General features: G+C 36.6%; 1 protein-coding gene across 1 annotated transcript; it reads right to left on the bottom strand.

Moving 5' to 3' along the window:
* Positions 1 to 2,523: 2,523 nt before the first annotated feature.
* LOC591622 lies at positions 2,524 to 23,105 on the bottom strand. The gene is made up of 16 exons (XM_030981018.1): positions 22,884 to 23,105; positions 20,597 to 20,697; positions 19,936 to 20,136; positions 19,233 to 19,321; positions 18,560 to 18,659; positions 18,197 to 18,318; positions 17,442 to 17,638; positions 15,999 to 16,170; positions 15,634 to 15,691; positions 14,327 to 14,471; positions 13,687 to 13,726; positions 9,056 to 9,107; positions 8,392 to 8,578; positions 7,524 to 7,647; positions 3,713 to 3,803; positions 2,524 to 2,939 (listed from the first exon to the last, which is right to left on the bottom strand). Exons 1-16 carry the CDS (start codon positions 23,092 to 23,094, stop codon positions 2,862 to 2,864), a joined length of 1,968 nt encoding a protein of 655 aa, XP_030836878.1. The 5' UTR covers positions 23,095 to 23,105; the 3' UTR covers positions 2,524 to 2,861.
* Between the last annotated feature and the right edge of the window lie 151 nt (positions 23,106 to 23,256).

The raw sequence follows: 23,256 nt of genomic DNA, 5'->3' as shown, positions 1-23,256 counted from the left end.
TTTTGAATTTAGGGTTAGTGTATGCCCTAGCTGTTAAAGATACTATGTTCTTTTTGCATGCAGCCAACATCAAATTCTGTAGAAGTTTGCAGGAATTATGAATATGTCAACAATGTCCCAACTGTGGAATTTAAACATTAGCAGTGTCCTATAAGTGTTCAGATTATGCACTGAAGGAAACCTGTATGATAAAATGAGCTGCAATTAACAGGTACATGAGCATTTGTCTACATCAACTACCCACTACTTGTAATATGACCTAAATTAAAATGATTGAATCTTTGTGCTGCACAAAATGTACGACCATTCGGTAAAAGGGTCTGAAAATCAGACTATTACTTAGGTAATTGCAATCAATTAAGCCGATTCGACAGCTAATGGTCGTTATTTTCCCACTAAAAGACATTAATTTCGAGCCCTAGTTTTGTTTTGCTGGAAGTTCTAAATTGTTATCGTCTTTCAAATGTCGTTCGAATTTAATCTTTTCACCATGGCCTGACAATGGGAAATATGTAACATTTAGTGTTATATATAGATGTCCTGTTGATACAACATGTCCTGTTGACACAACATATAGAGTTATATATATATATATATATATATATATATATATATATATATATACACACATGAATATATGATATATAAATATTTCATATTAGCTATATATGAATCAATATAGGAAAAAATATCACAATATCTCAACAAATTTAATTAATGATTATCATTTATTTCTGACAAGCATCACCATTTTGATAATTTCCAAATTACATTCCTTTTTTTCATCACAGATATAAAATCTTTGAATATCAATATGAATTCATTATACAAGAGACATTATTGATAAATCATTGATGAACAATTACAATCATTTTGAATAAATGCTGTACTCAGACAATAAACACATACACAGTACAATGACCAATCAACACATACCGTACTAAATAATTCCAGCTTTCATTTTACCACGATACATTCTGTGGTACATGTACAAAAATAGACAGTTTTTATTATGCCAGCAAACTGGATATTCACTTTTATTTTACATTCAGAAAACATCTAACAGTGATCTTGGTAAACTAGTGGATTGCCTAAAACCTGTCTGACATAGCAATGCATCATTCATATGCTGTAAAGGAGGCCGCTACCTCCGTAATGCAAATCTTCTTACATGTATATATAAAATTTGATCTTGTATCTGGTTGAATTATACAATTCGACAAGATGAAAGAACAGTTGACATTATAGAAAATACAAAAGTATTAAACCAAAGTTGTGTTTCTTTCAGAAATACGCAAGAAATATATGCGTCATGAATAAAAAACAATTATATGAATAGACAAGAAATTTCCCTGAGATTAAAAAATTATACCAAGCACAACACCAAATAGAAAACAATATAATGTTAGCTGTATAATGATATGAGATTTGCTTCCAAATCATGATGTCCTCCAAATACATTTAAAATAAAGGAATGCTCAAGACTTTATTTCATAGGTAAGAGTGAAACTAAACAAGTAATTAGCAAGCAAGCTAGGAAGCATAACAGCTGGTGGAAGATACAAAGTTTTACAATTAAGAATTTTACATAAAATGAAATAATATCCAGTCTTTAAGAGAACCTGCAAATTTGGCATTAAAATTTGCAAACATAGAAATTATGACGGTCATGATTTATCCATAGGATTTAAAACTTGAACAATCATGTAATTTTGATACAAAATATGACACTATAACTTTCTTTAGCAATTATGTACACAAATTGATTATATGTGAACGAAAAAGACTTCGTCGGCCGGCTAGCAGAAGGGCGTTAGCGACTCAAAAACTACTTTTCAAATTATTCACATATTTGTTTTATATTTAAACTGCTTTCCGTCCCGAAAATTGGTTTAAAACTTAAAAGACTAATAGAAATGTTATAGTAGGACACGGCCACAATTTTTGTGTGGAAATAAGTCAGTTTTATAAAAGTTTGAGGCAATTTAGTGCTAACACCCTTATGCTTAACGCTTCATTTTTTACCTGAAATTCGAGCTAACGCCCTTCTGCCAGCCAGGCGACGAGTTGCTTAACAAGTATCATAAAGGTAATAAAGGAATAAAATATCTTCTCACACACTTGTATATTATCGCCACATAATATTAGATAGATGAAAGAGAAACTACCATGATAAATCTGTTATACTTTTATTTAGAGAGCATCTCTATTGGGGTTACCACTACATAAGATTCCTATGATTACTCTACATGTACTAAGTGGAATATAACTTTATATATACGGTACATAGTTTATGAAAACTTTGATTGACAACTTGCAAATGTCTTTGGCAAAAATTAAAGACAAACTTGCTTACATGAAAACACAGATGTTGGCCCAATTCTTCATACTTCAGGGAGGATGGTTTGAATGAAATTGCAGTAGAAAATGAACAACAAATGATAAATTGAACATCAAATTCTGTACAAATAAAATGAGACATGTTGTACAGAAGGAAAATTTGAGTATTCACAAAACGTTCACAAAACGATCAATAATACAAACATAAAAATGTAGACTGATCTTACAGAGTTCCTTGCAACTGGTCTTCATAACCAACAAAAAAAAACCTCACACAATAATACTGATTTAAGCACTAAATGCCTATATTATAGGCACTATAGGAATACAGTTATATTTTCTTCATGATTTACAAAATGGTCTTTGACTGTAGATCACTTTTCTGCACTGAGAAATTTAGGACTTTGAATATTTATGCAAATGCATACAACTTGCCCTTGGTAACAGATGCAATCACAATTGTTAGAATACAGCTGAGTATGAGTGCGGCCAAATTTTCCAAATTGTCATTGCCAAACTTGTTACTCCTTTGCCCTTGTGAGAAGATCAGGAACATTCTCAATCTTGAAATCTAGGAGCATCTGCCCATATGCTTTTCCCTAAAGAGAATGAAGAAGAAAGAATTGATTATCGTTACCTCCCAATTAAAAAAAAAAGGACTTGTATACAGGAAATAATCAATAATGAAGACTACTAGTATTCAAGTGAGAAAAGAAAGACATTTATTGCCAGTTAGTATTTAAGTACAGGTTCCTATAAAGCAAAATTCAGTGAGAAACAAAACATACAGTCTTCACAGACAGCATGATATTATTCTGCTCTTAACTCGAAATATTACTACTCTTGTTACTGCATGCTACCTCATACGAAAGCGTATATAATAGTACTGCCACTATCGATTCCACTGTCCCTTTTAATATCACCAACACAATTTCTAAGTTGTCAAAACAGTTACTTAGGAAGTGGTCTACAGACTAAAGTTCAGAAGACCAAAAGTTTTGGTCTTCAGCCCTGTGACAAGTAGTTAGAAAGTTTCAAGAGACCAAACATTCAAATAATGTTTCTGTTGGATAGACTTTCTGACAACTAGCAGAATGCTCCACAAGTTTGTAGGTCTAATAGACAACATTTCTTGGTGATCCTTTAGTCTCATGAATCTTTTTGGACATTGGCCGACCACCGCTAATATTTTGAAGACCAAGAAAGCCCTGTAACTTGTGATCACCACAATTGTTTCTTTACCCACAATGCCACTGCCATCACCACTTATATTGGATCTACCAGACTTTGATGAGGGACTTGAGGAAAGCTATCTTACTGGATAATGAATATTAATTGGGGGGGGGGGGGGGGGGGGGGACTCAACACTCACCTGGGGATCACTCCTTAGGGAAGTAACACCACCACCACCTAGTGACTTCTTGAGCATAAAGTTAAGGGCATCCAGACCTGGGAGATCATACCTGTCAAGCATAAACACACTCATATTAGATAATGGGACTACAAATAAGCATCAAGATAAATATTCTAATAAATAAATTGATTGATTATTCTACCTGACTGCAAAGAAAGCAAGTATAGTGTAAGCGTTTGAAGACGCTTTAAGTGCTATCCCATAAGCACTAGCACATCTGTTTTGAGAACACTGCTTTATATACTACCAAGCCATCATAAGTGCAAATGCAATATATGCATTAATACACATCCTACTAATGCTCTCACCTAATGATAACCTTGTACCTTGTACCTTGTACCTTGTGTTCGTCTCTTCTGAAAGGTCCGCTAGGAACTATAACTGGAAGTATAACTTGGCGTGACGAGAGTATAGATTTGGGTATTTCAGGGGTTATGCTATTTGATTTAGTTTTTGGGTTGCAGATTTGAAGAATGTGCTGGATTTGATGTCCACGTTTAGTTAAGGTAGGTCATTCCATAGTTTTACAACTTCAGGGAAGAAGGATTCTGCAAATGGTGTTGATGAGCACTGAAAGGTAGTCAACTGTTTGTCATGTGTCCGCCTACTTCTTGATCCTTTCCTCTGGAGATAATCTTCTAGTGGGATATCTAGTTCTGCATTAATCATCTTGTGGAGTGTAGTTAGCCTTTGGATTAGGCATCTCCTCTCTACGTTGTCCCATTTCAGTGTTGTCAGCATTTTTGTCACATTGGACTGGGGAGTGAAGTCGCCCAACACGAACCTTGCTGCCCTTCGCTGCACTTTTTGCAGCAGATCCCTGTTTTTCTTGGTTCCAGGGTTCCATGCCAAGCTGGTGTATTCTAAGTGGGGTTGGACTATTGTCTTGAAGAGGTTTTCTTTCACAGTTCTTGAGCAGGAAGAAAAATTCCTTTTAAGGAAGTTGATATATTTTGGATGATAATTCCCAGGTACTTGTTCTCTTTGACTTCTTCAAGGGGGCTATCTTTCATCTGGTAGTTAGTCTTCCCGGGATTACGTTTTCTGGAGACCCTCATTACTTTGCACTTTGATGAGTTGAATCTCATACCCCACTTGCTTGACCATTCTAGCAAATTGTTAAGGTCGGTCTGGAAGGAAACTTTGTCTTCTGGGTTAATGATAGGCCTGTAGATAATACAGTCATCTGCAAATAGCCTTGGGGTTGATGTGACATACTGTATTATGTCGTTAATGTAGAGGATGAACAGATGTGGGCCGAGGACGGGCATCCATGGCGATGTTCTCCCATTCACTATTACCCTTTGGACACGGCCAGTTAAGAAGGACTTGATCCCGCAAGGGTTTCACCTCGTATACCGTAGAAACTTAACTTCTGAAGAAGGCGTCTGTGTGGGACTACATCAAAAGCTTTGCTGAAGTCCAGTATAGCTATGTCTGTAGTTTGGTACTTGTTATGATTTGAAGATAGGTCATGGAATGTAGATATCAGCTGAGTCTCACAGGATCTTGATTTCCTGAAAGCGTGCTGTGCGTCGACCAAGATACTTCTTTGGGTCACATGTTTCATGATTTGACTGTCTAGTATATGCTCTAGAAATTTACAGCAGACACATGTAAGTGAAATCGGTCGATAGTTACTTGGATCTGACTTGGAGCCTTTTTGAAGATGGGTGATATGGTAGCTTGTTTCCAATCTTCAGGCAATTCACTGTCCTTCATGCTCTGTTGGTAAATGAGTTGAAGTACAGGTGCTATTTCTTTGGCTGCTAACTTCAATGCAGCATTGGGAATATTGTCTGGTCCAGCTGCCTTGTTGGTTTGGAGATTCTGTAAGAGTTTCTCCACTCCCTGTACGATGATGTTCACATCTAATATTTCTTGATGGGGACTATTTGACAATGTTGGCAGTAGCGGGTCTTCCTGGGTGAAGACACTCTGGAACTGTTGTGCTAACACTTTGAGCTGTCGTCAACTACAGTTACGTTGTCAACCTTAAGTGCGTGGATACCAACATTATCTCTCTTGCGGGATTTGACGTACTTCCAGAACTTCCTTACATCATGAGATATAGATAGTTCTGATATGTACTTTCTCCTTGCCTTACGTAGTTCCCTGTCTACTTCTTTCCGGACGGTCTTGAACTTGTCCCAATACTCTGGTTTAGTGCTGTTTTGTCTTGCTTTGATGTCGTAGCGTTCCTTTCTTCTACAAAGCCGTTTGTGTTTCTGAGAAAACCATGGTGGTTGGAACTTTTTCCCTATCCTTTTGCTTGGGACATGTTTGTTGATAAGAGCAGTGATGGTGTTCTTGAAGAGGCACCAGTTCTCGTTAACCAAATTCTCTTCAGGCTTGCTGTTGATGAATTCTGTGGCGGATGTTCGGATGTCATCTTTGAAGGCTGCTTCATCCACTTTGCTCCACTGATACACTGTTCTGGGAGGCCTTGCCGAGATGGAGAGCATGGCTTCGATTTCCATCATAACTATGCAGTGGTCTGCTAGAGGTGTAAGTGGATAGACATCTATAACATGTGCAGGATGAGTTGTAAAGCAGAGGTCAAGAGTGTTCTCGGTACCACTACTATCCTACCTGGTTGTGAAGTTGACCTGTTGCTCTAAGCTATGGTCGTCCATTAAAGTCACGATCTGTTCTTGGAGGCGACCCTTAGAATTGGTGTTGTTTTCAGACCAAGTCATATTTGGGATGTTGAAATCACCACCCAGGATGATGTAGGGTGTTATGATCTCTTGCTTGATCTTCTGTAAGGTATGGTCTAACTGTGAGAGGTCGTCCATTGCGGTTGGTGGTCTGTAGTAGCAACCGATGAACCTTCTCTGACTTCCAGGTATTTCGCACCATACCTGTTCGCTGTTGTCCTGGGTGAGATCTGGTCTCTCTATTTTAACGGTAGGTGGTTTACGACTGCTATAAATACTCCACCTCCTTCCCTTTCATCCCTGTCTTTCCGTACAACATTATATTGATTTGGGAAGATCTCTGAAGATAATATACTTTCATTAAGCCATGATTCAGTTCCTAAAATGATGTCAGGGCATTTATCTGTAATGAAGCTTTGAAATTCTGCCACACGTTTCTTAATACTGCCAAAGTTGATGGTTGCAATTGACAGTTTGCCTAGAATAGGTCTCCTTGCAGTGTTCTTATTCCTGGTTACGTTGTTATCAACATCAGCAGAGGGGGGATTATATTGCGGGCTTCTCTTGTCAACACTTGTGTCCAAGAAGAGTGAGTTAGATATGTTCATTAAAGAGCATAGTGGGCAGTACCATAGTTCATCTTGGTTTAGTTGATGAAATTCATACGAGGTGTCAGATACATCTGGACACGATGTGTGGGCACATCCACAGCATAGCATAGCTTTATCTTGATTTTTAACAGAACATTCACACATAACGCATGGATATTTTGGTTTGATTCCCTTCTTAGGTGGGCCTGGGTTGGGTTCAATATCTCCGCTACGAGCTCTAACATTTACTGTCTTGTAAGAGTCTATCTTGATTTTTGGTACACGTTGTGCCGGATGCAGGTGAGACAAGTATAACACTAGCAATAATCTATACACGTCTACTCTCGTAACTACTTGTTCCATGAGTAAAAAGAAATACATAAATGGACAAAATGAAGAAGAAGAAGGGGAAAAAAACACAACAACAACAAGAATTGTCTCCAGGCTGCCAATCTTCTCCCCAAACCTTTAGGAGTTATATGTGTATTATATATATGAATACAAAAATGATGAACTAACCTGATGACCAATTCTTCTCCTTCTTCAGATGGCTCGAATACATGCTGGAAGTACTCCTGCACAGCCTGAGCTGTGAGAGCTTTCTTCAGGTAAGGCAAATAGGATGGATGTCTGGCAATCACACCTAGGAAAATAAAATAAAATAATAATAATTTCAAGAAATTCCAAAGTCTCTTTTATACAACTTAAATTTGAAGATATTGATTCATTTGCCATCACAACAGAAATTCTTCTTCCACTAAAGCATAACTATGACCTGAGGGTTCGAATCCTGATACGGCACTAATATCTTTTGGCAAGATATTAACCTACACTTTCTACTCTCCACCCAGGTGTTAAATGGGTACCCAGTAGGATGCCACCGTCATTGTTGGTAAAATAGTTTTTTAACGTCAAGTAACGCCTGGCTGGAATACTCCCCAGGGAGTGGGGAGTGTGCGGGCAAGCATTGAATCCAATGACCTGGATTATAGTATATCTGTAAAGCGCTTAGAGACATCGTAAGTGTATTAATCGCTATATAAAAGCGGAATATTGTTATTATTATTATTATTATTATAAACAAATTTTACAACAATTTACACATAACAATAAGTGCAATAGTACAAAATATAAACCCATAAAAGGAAGGCAATGCAAATGACGTAATCATGCATATGACATTAAAACAAACTAGAAGAGAAATTTTATGTACATTGTCCATTATAATAAACCAAATAACCTGGTTAGTTCACCTGTTTGTATTGCCAATTTAATTTGAACTAAATGTCTCCAATCATTCTGAAGAATTGCAAAGGAGGAAGTAATAATAAAAAATATTCAGAATCAAAAAGCTTTGATCTTCGACCTCATGATCCTCCTAGCTCACCGATATTAGCAGAATTGGCTTTGTCTCCGCTACGAGTGTACGCCAGTTGACCTACATCAAATGTCTGGTCGCCTGTCTCAAGATCACCAATGGGGGCGGGCTCCGGGTCAGAGGATCTGCCAGCTTCTGTCCCAGGGTTGGACAATACAGTGAAGTCTTCCTCTGTGCCGTCAACATCAACTTTCACCTGCAGGTTTCAAGCAAGAATGTGAAATTGTGGATACAGTTATTCTTAGCAATACAAGTGTAACTCACTTTCATCACTGCTAGCCACAAATAAGCCTGTAAAAAAACTATATCAAGTATCAGGGTTTAATTGCAGGAACAAGGAGAAGCATAAAATGAACAAACATTGTATTCTAGTCATTTTGTGCATACATGCAGTTGGGAGAGTTGTCTATGTCATCATAATGATATCATCAATTTACACCTTCAAAATTCCCATATGTATAGTGATCTCAAGTTTTCTTTTTTTAGTCATACCTTTTTATTTTTATCTTATTTTGTCCAAACTTTAACATACCGGTATCTGTTTCTCAAAGTTTTTTTCTTCAGGGTAATTTGTTACTAATGTTGGATTTATCTTTAAAACACATGCCGGTACCTTTAATCACTAAAGAAAATAGAGAGGCTATATTGGATTAAATTCTGAGTTGGTACTTACTGGAACCTTGTCCTTGGGGTAAAGGAAGGAGTGGAGCTTCAAGATGGGAGACCTGTGATGGATAGTTGAAGAGAGAGAAATGATCGAAGTCTAGTCTGACTTTAAAATAAAGGTAATTTACATTCCTCTGTGCACACAAAACTGAAAGTAGAATATTACAGTGGTATACTGAGGAACTATATTGGTATTATTGGATATATGGTGTATACCATGTTGCACCCAATTAGTATCAATTTGGAAATCTAATGTGTGAAAATTGAGAAAAGATTACATGACTACAAATTTAAGATTTCAAAAAAACAAGAAAACTTGATCAGAATAGTATATTTTAAAAAAATTACTTTTGTGAACATGGCCTGTACATATGCATGGCATTGACTAGAAATAGGTGTACCGGTATGCCATATTGAAAGATTAGTGTCTCATGAAAAATTGTGTGAAAGACAAGTTCAGTGGTCCCATCTCCTTATGAAACCTTTTCATAATACCGTATTTGCCGGCGTAAAGGCCGCAGTATTTTTGGAAGAGAAAATATCAAAAAGTCGGGTGCGGCCTATGCGACGAAAGAGTAAACAAAATTTTAAAAAGTAACATTAGGAAAACATCTCATTTGAGCTCTGCTCACCAGTTCACCACTTTTCCTGGAGCTACCATAATCTGATAGGAGCACTGACCACTGATAAAGGGATTACCAGTAGGGTCCATGGGGAGAGAGACAGTGGTCAATCATAGCCTAGTTACTGATAAAGGGATTACCAGCTGGTATCTGATATCCAGTCCAGATTCATAGTCTTCTCATCGCAGACCCTACACCTATATTTATAATAGGCCTGGATTCAGTGTGTCTAAAGTCTCACTTCATATTGGTTTTTTTAGCAAGTACTAGCTATTTAAGTTTCTTTTACGTATAGAAGGGAACATTGATGTGCTTGGCAATGGAAAAATGCAGAAGGAAAATATAAAGGGAGGATAAAATAGGGAAAGACGGGTGATAATAAGGAAAGATGGAAATGGAGGGAAAGAAGGAAGAGAAAATAAAGAATAGCATAAGGAAAGATGGAAAAGGAAGATAAAAAGTTTAAAAAGAAATACATAAGGAAAGATGGAAACAGAAGATAAAGAAGGTGAGAAAAAAAAGAAATACATGAGAAAAGATAGAGAGAATAAAACAAGGTGAAAATAGAGGAATACATAAGGAAAGATGAAAAGGATAAAATTAGGAGAAAATAAAGAATAACATAAGGAAAGATGGAAAAGGAAGATAAAAGAAGGTTTAAAAAGAAATACACAGGGAAAGATGGAAACAGAAGATAATGAAGGTCAGACATAAAGAAATACATGAGAAAAGATAGAGAGAATAAAACAAGGTGAAAATAGAGGAATACATAAGGAAAGATGAAAATTAGAAAGACGGAGGAAATAAAGAAGGGCATAAGGAAAGATGGCTAAAGAAGATAAAATTAGGAGAAAATAAAGAAATATATAATGAAAATTAGAAAAGAGATGTTGAAAGAAGGAGAAAAATAAAGAATAATATCAGCTGAAAGGTATATAGAACAAAGGTGATAATAGTGAAAAACATGAGGAAAGATGGAAAGGAAAGATGGAAAGGAAAGATGGAAAGGAAACATTGAGAAGATAAAGAAGTTAATTGGACAAATAAACTTTAAAAAAACCACCAACCAACAAGCGTTAACTGGACCAAACTTTGTTTGGTCATGTTGCTGCATAATAAGCTAAAAAGGGCGACTTGAAATAATCGCACTGTCACAAGTATTTTAGTTTTTCTGCATAAATATAATCATTACCTTAAAACATAAAGGTTAGATGGCTTATGTATTGAACCAAATCATTAATAGGCAAGCTTGCCCAGTACCTCTTTGATCAAACGACACGGCAAATTTTAAGAACACTAAAAGAAAATACACTGAAAAACGGCCGCTCATAGTGCCGGGCGCATTCACGATACTGCATGTGGCAAGCTGTTCCGAATTGGGTGGTGGAGTAACGCCTTTAACAGAGGCTATATTTGTCGACCTTACCCGACTTTCAAATGGAGAATCTCACTTTTCGGTGAACGGGGACCGAAATACCCCACTTGCGTGTCTGGTATTACAGACCGCTTTCTTTCCCGATATCTTCGCGTACACCAAGCTTCGTGAGAATGAGCAATCTCAGAATCTGGATGAATGTTGCCCTTGTAGTGTGAGGTTCATGAGTAATTATTGTTATAAACTACGACATATAGTATGGATGATAATGTTTGTCAAGTTTATTGCGGACTATGTCATCCTCATAAAAGTATTAGATCAAGTAAAAAGGCTTCAATTAAAATAGTTAAACATGACCAGAAATCATTTCGATGTTAAGATATTTTTGACGCACTTCTCGTCATGATATTAAATTTATAACATACAACGAAACGAGGACATCATAATCATAAAGACGTTCATTGTGCAGATATGTATTTGCTTATTAATACATACAGTGACAAAAAGAATAATGCGCTATAATCATGAGCAAAAAACCAAGAGGTTTCGGAGAAAGGTAAAAAATCATCCGAGCAGTCAATTAGGCAATTCTTCAACAATCTTTAGTATCAAAAAGTGAAAAGGTTTAACTGTCGTGATAAAAATGAGCTTGTCATAGAGATTTATTATACAAGTGAGCATCGAAATGTTTCTTTAACGAACTGCTATAAAATTTTGAAACCAAATACACTTGTGCTGAAATTTCATATCCTCAGTATCGAGAAGAATAATGTTCCATTATGGTTGCATCAACTATTGTAAAATAGATTAAGTCCTTCGATGTCTTGTAATGCCTTATCTTTCTAAAGGATTGTAGATTTGAGAGTTTCTGTTTCTTTCGTGTTACATGCAATGGACATTCAATCATCACGGCTTGATGTGTTGAGGGGAAATAAATATTGTATCCTATACGTATACAGATCATATTAAATCGAATAAAAGTTTGATGAAATTCAATTCTTATCTTGCCAGAATCATCATTTTTTTAAATACCGTCTTTATAACGAATTCCAAGAAATATGCCGTCTGCCTAAACAACCCCCCCCCCCCCCATTTCAAATTTGACGTCTGAGCCCCGGCCACTCCCTATTTTCAAATCCTTGATCTGCCGTTGGGGGGGGGGGGGGCAAGAAATAGGCAAAGAAAGTTGAGTAGACCTTGAGATTACGCACGGAATAAATGTAACGAAAACAATATTTACAACATTCTATTCTTGCTTTAATACCTCAAAATATTTAACGGTCAAACCAACAAAATGTATGTTTTCCCGGCCTTTCCTTATAGGCCTAGGCCTACACCATTTTTCTAAACGCGTTCGAGTTTATTTCGTCTATATGCGAATAAATTTGGTGGCGGAGTAACGCCTTTAACAGAGGCTATATTTGTCGACCTTACCCGACTTTCAAATGGAGAATCTCACTTTTCGGTGAACGGGGACCGAAATACCCCACTTGCGTGTCTGGTATTACAGACCGCTTTCTTTCCCAATATCTTCGCGTACACCAAGCTTCGTGAGAATGAGCAATCTCAGAATCTGGATGAATGTTGTCCTTGTAGTGTGAGGTTCATGAGTAATTATTGTTATAAACTACGACATATAGTATGGATGATAATGTTTGTCAAGTTTATTGCGGACTATATCATCCTCATAAAAGTATTAGATCAAGTAAAAAGGCTTCAATTAAAATAGTTAAACATGACCAGAAATCATTTCGATGTTAAGATATTTTTGACAATTTTTGACAATATCATATTTAATTGTGTCCATGTACTATATCGAACTAAACAATTATGATGAAACTTGAAAGGAACATAATTATAACCAGGAAGTTCCTGATATAACTATGCTTATAAAGTGAAGCAAGGAAGATGAAACTGGCATCTCCCATGTATACCGGTAGCTATGAGAATGGACATAATCCGAACCTATATGAGACTGCGAATAAGACTAGAACATCATGGAGGAGTTCCAAGCAGTACTTATCAAGGTTGGGCTGGCGATGTCCTGGCAAAGTTTGTTTATACTGCAGATTAGGGACTCTAACTCTCTCTTGCTCTGTGGTGAGCTTACCACCAAAATGCACCCCACTTTCGGGTCCAAAGTGGGGTGAAGTTTAAATGGACTGTTTTCGTCATGGTCAAAACCAGCACGAATTTGCACATATGGGACTAGATCTACAACGGTACAATAACTATACATTTCCACACATCTTACCAACAATTTTATCTTGCATTGTTGACATGAAGACAAAAATAAACTTCCAAAAACAACATCTGCCAATAGATCTTGATCTAAGTTTGTGCCAATGCATTGCAAAAGTAAAAGAAGGGCCTGTTCAATGGAGCTGCCGCGAAGCATCCAGCACGCGAAGTCGCTATTTTGAATCCATTTCAATACACAAGAGAGAGGTGCAATGTATACATCACAGAAAACTCCATATGCTAGCATCAGTGTGGGATGGCCGAGCGGTCTAAGGCGGTGATTTTTTATTTTTTAATTTTTTTTTAAAGTCAAAATCGGGGGTGAGGCCTATACGGCGCTGCGGCCTTATCGCCGGCAAATACGGTATACATGTTTGAAGGCATGTAGGGGAAACTTACGTTTTGGGTCTTCCACCAATGAGGCCAGTCAGACCAGGAGCTAAGAATTCATTTAAAAGAAAAGAGATGGAGAGAGGGAAAAGCACAGAAAAGAAAAAGAGAGATATAGAAAAATGGTGGGGGTAGAAACAGAAAAAAATTATGTATAGGGTTTAAAGCATGACAACAACAAAAAGACTGATACGACAACAATAAGACACCACTTTTAAATCTTTAAATATAATAACAGGTCTATTAATATAGCACAGCTACTATATTAATATACTCTACTGCGCTTCATACAAAGTATCATATTATTACCCGGCTGTAGCAGAGCCGCCATCATAAGGCGCTGAAGCATTCAAACAATTTCTTCCTACCGGTACCCATGTACTTCACCTAGGTGGAGAGTGGCAAATGTAAATTAATGTCTAGCCAAAGACATTTGTGCAGCGGCAGGACTGGAACCACGAACCATGTTAATCACATTCAATTTCAAGTCAAGCAAAATCGAGAGAGGGGGGGGGGGGGGGGGGGGGAGGTAGAGAAATTAAAAACAGGAGAGGATGGGAAAGAGCTTTTCATATAAGCACAACAGAAAAAGCATTGATGACAAATGCAAAATGCTTTACAACATCAAGACATGTATTGTATGACCTACCCATGCCTGTTCCAGCAGGGGCAAGTTCCATGGCAAAGATCCGTAAGGCTTCTTTCTGAGGGTGCTCTACGGCTAGCCAGAGTGCAGCTTCTCTTGGGTTAAGGTCCCTGGCATTAGCTCCATACGTCTCCTCCGAACCTATCATCTATTATCAAAGGGGTGTAAAGAAAATAGATATTGAACTTACATAAAAGAGGATATTCACATCAAGTTTGGATAAAGAAACATTGTATAAGGTAACAAATACAGCACCATATAGTGAAACGGAGGTACACACTATATACAATATATCAGGTTAATAAACGCCTTAAAAGGGCAAGTCCAAAGTCACTTGGTGTTCCATATATTACCAAGTATTGCAGATAATGAACATAAATTGACATCAAATGTATCATTTCTCTTCATATCTTGTCTGATCCAAGCTTCAGTAGGGCTATTAATGCCTTGCCTATAGGGACCTGTGGTTTCACTTTCTATATTAAAGGGATCCGGTAAATTTGTCTTAGATTCTGAAACAAAATCTTCAAAAATAGTTCATGCTGCAATGATAATTATAAACATTTAGGTAAGTCAGGAACCCCATGAAATTTACAAGCCGATCGCCTGTCTGATTATCAAGATATTTATGATTGGAAATCAAAACCAACTTTTGCATTTGCCTAACTGTTTTCATAACACTACAGTCTACTGGGAAAACGAGTATGGTAAAACCGGTTACTCAAAGTTTTTTTACTTTTTTGAGTCTTTTACTTCTTGATCATTTTGAAGCGCAATTTTTAGAGCTTCCATATTACACAATATCACAGACACTGATACCAAGCAGGGTCGTGCATCTCAGATTTAACATAGTTAAACCATGCCTTTAAGCCTATGGGAATGAGAGAATTTAATAGTCAACATGTTATTAACTGAAGAAAATCTCAAGGCTTATGCTAAATTCTCGGATGGTAATGCATGATAGCTTTGTCTTGCCATAAATCTATGATTGTGTACAAACTACATGACATTCACATGACAAGATAGCCCTGATTCTTTATCTAGTCCTTGTTTAAACTTGAGTAAAAAGAATTCCTCAACATTGTCACCTCTTATCTATACTCTTGCCCTTGATTCCCATAGCATTATAGGCTTATACTTTATAAGTCACACGATGAGACCAATTTAATGGCCAAGAATCTATCCATTTTGAAGCTGGTAAGGAAGTGCTATTGAGGTATTACTTTTTAAAATAAACTTCCAAAATTCAAAAGGAACATCTAAAGGGATACATTTCCTTCAGTTTTTCAGATATTTTCTTTTCTATTTACCTGTATACGAACTCTGGTAAAGTCCTGCATCCCAAACATCTTGAATATTTTTCGTATCCTACAATCGAAACATGAATTAAACATGATCAAAACACATTTTAAACACAGTGAAATGAATGGGGAATCAAATATAATGATCATAAATGAAACACAAATAAAAAAAGACATATATGTAAATATAAAAATCTACAAAAGTTCTCAGCTAATAATTATCATTCTTATAGCCTTCTTGTCATGTCTGAAACACAGAATTTCAATGTATTTGACGCAGAACATTCTGTTTTCAAGTATAGTATCTCAAGAGTGGCTGATTCGCAGATCCTTTTTTGAAAATAATGCTAAATGTTTATCCTAATGATCTATACCTTTTGATTTGGCTTTCTGCTGTTCGTCTTCCCTTGGCGATGGCATCTCGGCCTGCGATCGTAGATACAGCAGTGGCTCTGTATCCTTCTAGGTATGTTGCACTGACCTTGTAGCTATCACTAGGGTTATAGCCTTTCACACCAGTCACTAAAACACCATCTCCATTTTCATCTACATTTGACCAAAACAAAAGTATTTTGGGTGTGTGAAACATAATTAGCAGCGTGTTCATTTCCATTTCTCTGTCTCTAACCAAAGGTTTATTGCAAATATTGTTGACAGAGGAGCAGTAAGCAACTGTCTTTAACCCATTGCATACGGGAACCATGTGACCTCTGTTTATTAAAAGCTGATGGGAAAGAGAATTCAGTAGTCGATGGGTTACATTATATGACATGAATAATAAGAAGCATACTTCTGGATCCAAGCAGATATCATTTTGTCTGCTCATTACTCTGCAAAACACATGTGTTTTATGACTATACAAAACAACACAAATAATTCTACTGTCTTCTACTAACTGATGGTGGATACAGGGTGTCACTAAATATGCAACACGAGTTCAAGTTGCAAAACCTCAAAAACGACACAATAGTTATGAATGACTTTGAGGGTGATGTTATCAGAGTATTAACTAGATCTTTTAAATGGATTTCATGAAGATTTAAGGGGGAAAAAGAAAGCGATCCTTTAATTTCTTAGTCCTTGCATGATCAAACACTGCAAACTTACTGCCTGAGCATTTTATAGCTAACATGTCAAATATTAAAGTGTATTTGTATTTCATATTTTTTCATAGGTAATTAGTCAAGATTGGTGTCATTACAATCATTCTCTTTCAACACAATCTGCACTTGAACTTTATACTGCTTTGATTTTTATCTCATATGTTTACTATGTCCATGACAAGAAAGAAAATGTGATTACTCTAAAAGAACATTGAGAGTTTGAGTTTGTGTGCATGACATCAATTTTATTCCTACACACCATGATATGAAATATTAAAGCTCCTTCAGGTAAAATAATGCTTAGGTTTTTTTTTAAATTATAATCCAAGATAGCGGCCAGCATGTTTTGCCTCTTCTCTTAGACCAATATTATTAATTTCAAAGTCATGAAAAGGCACTAAATATCACCAAACATGGTCTACAACAACGCCAAATAACAAAATAATGTCAGCTATGCATTTTTTTTTAAGCATTTGATAGGCAAAAACTTGAAAAATGTTGGCATTTAAATTTTTTTTTTTTGTTGCTGATACCGATCACAGGTGCGAGGGTGTCGCTCCGATCTTCCAATCCGATCAAAGCCCCAACTGACAGGTTTAATTTCAAGTATGGTATTAGAATCACATACCCCATTAGCTTCTCTGTATTAATATGTGGACCCCACTGAGAAAACATTAAGAAGACATACCGGTACAGTATATTTCAACAACTGACCTTTGACCTCTGTTAGGTTGACCTGGCTGAAGTCACAGGTCACATCTGGAAGCATGTAGGCTCTGGGATCTCCTATCTCATAGACCAGCTGCTCACCAACTGTTGCCTTGTTGACGAGACCCCCGGTCTTTGGGGGCTTGGTGAGCACAAACTTTCCATCAGGGGCAACTTGGACAATTGGAAACCCAATGTTGTCCCTGAAGAAGAGAGCAGGGAAAGACAAGAATGTTCAGTGTATGATTACATCTCTATATCTTAATACATAACTATCACCTATAAATATTGTGCAGCTACAAAAAAAAAGACACATATGTTGCTAGTATACTTGTAGTAAACATATTCTAGTGATCGCAGAGCACAAAAAAGTACCCATGAATGCTCTATTTCACTTCCTTCATTATGAGCTAAGATTCATTTGCAGATACCCATTGTTTTTGTGAAAATCATAATGCAATATCACCAATTGAGATGCCGTGCCAATGGGGAGAAAACAAATATGTTCCTAATCCTAATGGGGGGGGGGCAATATGCCCCATGCCCCCAGGAGCCTCATGTACTGTCTTTGTACTAGATTGTACTTCTAAAAGCTCTAGTATTTAGATTATCAATCACCAATCAGGAACAAAATATATTGCAATAAAAAAGGTGACCTAGTGCAATACTACTCATTGTGATATATCATGGAAGGGTGGGGGCAGGGGCACTTTTAAATTGGGAGGGGGGAGTTTGATGGTGCTTCTATTGTAATAGCTCACCAATCAGGTACAAGATGCCAATCAGTAAAGACACCACCGGTGGCCTGAGCCCCACACTCGACCAGATGACCAGCTAGACTGCCAGCAGCTAACGTGTTATAATCCTCAGGTGACCAGCCAAACTATCAACAATAACAGAGAACAAATTAATGACAAACAGACAGACAGACAGACAGACAGAATTATGTGTTAAACACAGATGAACAGACAAACTTATGTGTTCTAACCTTCAAGTGACCAGACTAACTAACAACAATAATGGAACCCCCACCCCCCAAAAAAAAGGTTGAATGATACTTCAGAATAGATTAGTTGTATTGATTCAATAAGGTCCCAAACTCTTCGTGTTTTGTGAATACATACCGTGTGCATGAGGGGTCCTAGTACCACAGCACTGTCTACACATCGACCAGTCACAACTATATCAGCACCTAGGTCCAAGGCCCGGGCTATTGGCGTTGCTCTGTAATCAATGAAACGATACCAAAGGTATTTCAGGATTTGAATTGAAGTCCAACAAATCATTTTTGTTAACTAACAATAAGCATAGACAAATTATTTGCTGAGAGGAAGAAAGGCATTGACGTATAGCTCTCTACATACCGGTACAGATAAAGCCCTTGTGACTCTCAGCAGGCAGTATCCATGACTACAGTACTTGTAGTTGAATGACACACCCACTGTACGTGGTTATCATGCAAATGATTGATTTACTTGTATATCTCAATAGCCTTTCAGACAGTCCAGATAGTAATTCACTTAATATGATCAACCAGAGAACATTCATTCCTAATTTTGATCCATGTTAACAATAAATACATTTTGTATTAAAGAGAGAGAGAGAGAGAGAGAGAGAGAGAGAGAGAGAGAGAGAGAATAACAATTGAGAAAACAAAGAAATAATGTGGCATGTAACAAAAATAGAGTTATTGTAAAGATAATATAGGAGGGGAAAACACAGAAATAAAATAGAGAAACCTGCACAAGGATGGGTCAGAAAAATAATAATAATAATGGTACACAATTCTTGACTCACCCAAAGTAAGCATTCATTGTTACAAGTGATTCAGGCAAAGGGTTTCCAGAATCAAGATCTGTTGGGTTTGTGGCATACACAGCTTTTTTCTGAAAGAAATTTTGACAAAATTCATAATTATATATTTTGTTCTCCATTCTTATGCTTGGCTCCTTCTTATGTAATTTCTTTATTATATGAATGAGATAGGAAAACAAAAAACCTAGCAATACGTTATCTTATATATATATAATTATCATGAGATGTGTAAATGAAATACTCTTAAAAAGTAACACTATCTTACAAAGAACAACAAAATCTTCAGTAATGATGGAAATAGTATAAAACTTTGCAATGCAATATACTAGTTTTGGCAATGCCATATTCGGCGTTTTTCAAAGTTTTTATCTTGAAAAGGGAACCTTTTAATAGGAAAAAAAGTTTCACATCAATCAAATCTTTCCTATCTTTACTTTAAAATAATCTTTACTTTAAAATAATATTTCCTCATGAAAATACAGAGCGGTTTCTAATATTTCAAGACCTTTTTCCCAGATAAATTTTGATATAACTGAATTTCTCTTGTGCAACTCCTGGAGATGCCTTGCGTCATCCCGGTTGAAAAAAAAACCGCTTTAAGAAATGTACATGTATAAATGTAGACTTATTATGGAGCAAAGGTTAAACAATTTAGAATGGGACTGGAACAAATGAATGAACTTACATCAACCATGAGATTATCTCCGGACACGACAGCAACCTTGATATCAATATCTGCATCCTTTGCCACTTGCTTAATGGCCGCTGCACAAGCATGAGGGTTGATTCCTCCGGCATTGCTTATCACCTTGATTCCTTTCTTCTTGATATCATGCAAGAGATGCTTGATGATGACCTGCACAAAGTCTGGTGCATAGCCCATGTCCTTGGATCAAAACAGATATACAATATTAGACATTGATAACAACCAATTTATGATTTTATTCTGTCAAGATGTATCCCTGAAAAGTGAATGGATTCCTTATCCATACTGATGAACACAAAAACTTACAAAAGATGAAAGTAAATATTATCTAAATAATTCACAGGGACCTTAGAACACTCAGTACCTCAGCCAAAGTTAAGCTGGATACTTTATTTTGAAAACAAAGAGTCCATATGAGGGATAGAGAACAACTTTTCCCTTCCTCTTAGGACTATATGTAGTGCATCACATTTGCAGCTTACAATCACTTGAATGCGAAAAATCTTTAACTTAATAAATAAGTTCCTAATCCAACTCTTTATCCTTGTAGGTGACAATGAGCTCATCTATGAAATAACATTCTAAATTAATCTGAACAATTTGTAAAAACAAAATGGAGCAGCCACACAAAATCACTTACTGGGTTTTTCCTCCTGGCAGCAGCAAGAAGGGACATGGTAATCTCTGACAGGTAATCAAATACAAGATAATCAATCTTGCCATGGTGAACTAACTGAGGTGCTGCAAGAAGAAGAATCAAGCAAAAAAATACAAAATTATAACAGGAATAAATGATTGAATGAATACATAAATAATAGACATAGACCCTATAAATAAATATACCGCTATATATAAATAAATAAATATATAAACAAATAAATAAAGTTAGACACTATAACTATATAAATAAATAAATAAATTAAAGAAATAAAAATAATCTTTCCACTCCCCCAATTCATTTCAACATGCTTTGTACAAGAAGAAAGAAGATTCCACTGTCCACCAGGGGGCCGTTTCTCGAAACCGTCATAACTACAAGTTCAACGACATCTCGCCACTGTCGTGCAACTTGTCAGCTAAGTGTTTCACGAAGCCGTCTTTGCCAAGATGAGCGACAACTTCTGCGACAAGCGAGTTGTCACTGCTCCGAACCCGTCATATCTTTTTAATTGCTGTAAAGCGCCATCACATGTCAGTTTGTTGCCATTCCATGGGCCGCGAAATGTACGATTAGTTTCACTATCATTTTGAGAAAAATATAGACGAGTTCGGTACGTAATTCTCTGGGATGCGAAATGCAAATGCACAAAAGTGAGAATACATATTATACAGAAACTTTAAAAAGCTGAATATAAACATTAAATCACAAATCATTAAACTATAACATATGAATAAGAGAGATAAGAATGTTACACACCGTTTTCCATAGTCCATCCATAGTCTTTTCTTAGGATACCGTCATACCTTTGGGGCCTATGTGCATTATTATTCCCTCTCTAATTACTTCTTCCAAATTATATTTTCAATATCAAATCAATTATATAACGAGTATTTATGAGACTCTAGAATAAAAACTAGCTGAGAAAAGGTATTTTGCCTAAAATTCCTCGTCACAATAAACAAAAAAGTATGTATTGACAAACTATCACATTACGGTATCCTTCAACTAACTTTTGATTCGACTGTCAACAAAAAAACACTCACCCGTTCTTCTTCAATTTAAGAATCTTTACAGAAATATGCAAATCGTTTGATGATCTACATTTGATAATGACACTATTTATTATTTATTTTAGGAGAATTTATATGTATATATTTCTTTTTGAACAATTTTAGCCCTAAAACTTGTTTTGGGTTATTCTTGATAAATCAAATGGATCGTGGCAAAGACTATCTTCTAGAGCTGCTAGTATCGCGATATATCGATTTCATGTCTGTCATGGCTTTGTGAAACGGTTTATCCACTTCATGACATCTCCGTAGGTCGGCGACAAAGATATGACTGTCATGGAGTTGGTTTCGAGAAACGGCCCCCAGCTAGCAAAATTTGTAAGGTTTGACGGGTGCGGGAATGTTTGATTACAAATGCATTTAATTTCTTTTACATCACTCTTCATGCACGCATATGGCCAGGGGGCGGTTGACAATCAATTAAAGGGACTTGGTACAAGCATTGGGGGGGGGGGGGGTAGAACGAATTGTCTTCTTTGTCAAAATTGTTAAAATGCATTTTGCTTTTACTCTTTCATGACAAATACCAAAATGATTTTTAATTTGTTTTTCTTTTTCTTTTTGGAACCTTGAAAGATACGATTACGATACTAGGTTCTATACTTTACCCAAAGTTTCAGTCTCTGATATCGACGGTTGTTCCGCTAAGATTACATCTGGCTCCTCAGACCTCCTCTATACTAGTATTACTAATGTCAGTTTTATTAAAGAATGACCCCTTCCACTCCAGACGGTTATTTCTGACTCTGTCTAGCTCTAAACCATTGGAAAAACTCTTGCCAAACCATTTGTAGACTCTCTACTCTACTCTAGTCATGCAAGTCTAGATATATTTGTTTCCTAAAATTCTTTAATTTCTATTTTTCGTCTTTTAATAATTGAATGGGGTCTATAGACTCGCTAGTCTAGGTCTAGAGTCCATTTTACCTTTTTACATGAATTCTAAAGATCAATCGCGCATCGAAAATTCAAAACTTAGTCTTTAAGTTAATAGACTAGACCTAGATCTATGTTGCAACTGTCAAGAATATGTGTGATTGCGGGCTCAGAGCTCAGCCCATTTCAGCTCAGGAGCGCGGAGCAGCCCCGCCCATTTACACGACTTGGCCGCCGGTGGTATAGCGCCGCGCCGGGAGTAGCCGGGTCCCGGATCCGCGCGAAGAGCCTCTGTCATGATCATGATGATGATACGGTACCTGATACTGCAGTGTCTCCCCAAAATCCAGAAGCACACCCAATCCGCACAGTTTTGTCACCAAGAAGGTCATTGAAATTTCGTCTTTGTGTCACAGAATGTCCTTGATAAACATCTTGTAATTTTCTGCACGCAAACGACGTTGGGGATGATAATCTTGCAGATTTTATTGCACGAAACAAACTTCTGCGTGTGAGCATGGAGGCTGCCATTTTGCTGAAATAGTCTCATGCATTAAAGTTAAGAATATTATGCGAAAATAAATCTATAACAATTCTCATTTTATCCCCCAAAATGATCTTAAAATTGGATATCAATCTAATTTCGATATTAAATATGAATTTTTTGAAATATAAAAAGGCAATTATATGGAG

This window comes from Strongylocentrotus purpuratus, unplaced genomic scaffold (genome assembly GCF_000002235.5).
Source record: "Strongylocentrotus purpuratus isolate Spur 01 unplaced genomic scaffold, Spur_5.0 spur5_scaffold_11, whole genome shotgun sequence".
NCBI classification, from domain to species: domain Eukaryota; kingdom Metazoa; phylum Echinodermata; class Echinoidea; order Camarodonta; family Strongylocentrotidae; genus Strongylocentrotus; species Strongylocentrotus purpuratus.
Note: the sequence above shows the minus strand (reverse complement) of the source record. Positions and strands in the feature narration are given on the sequence as shown.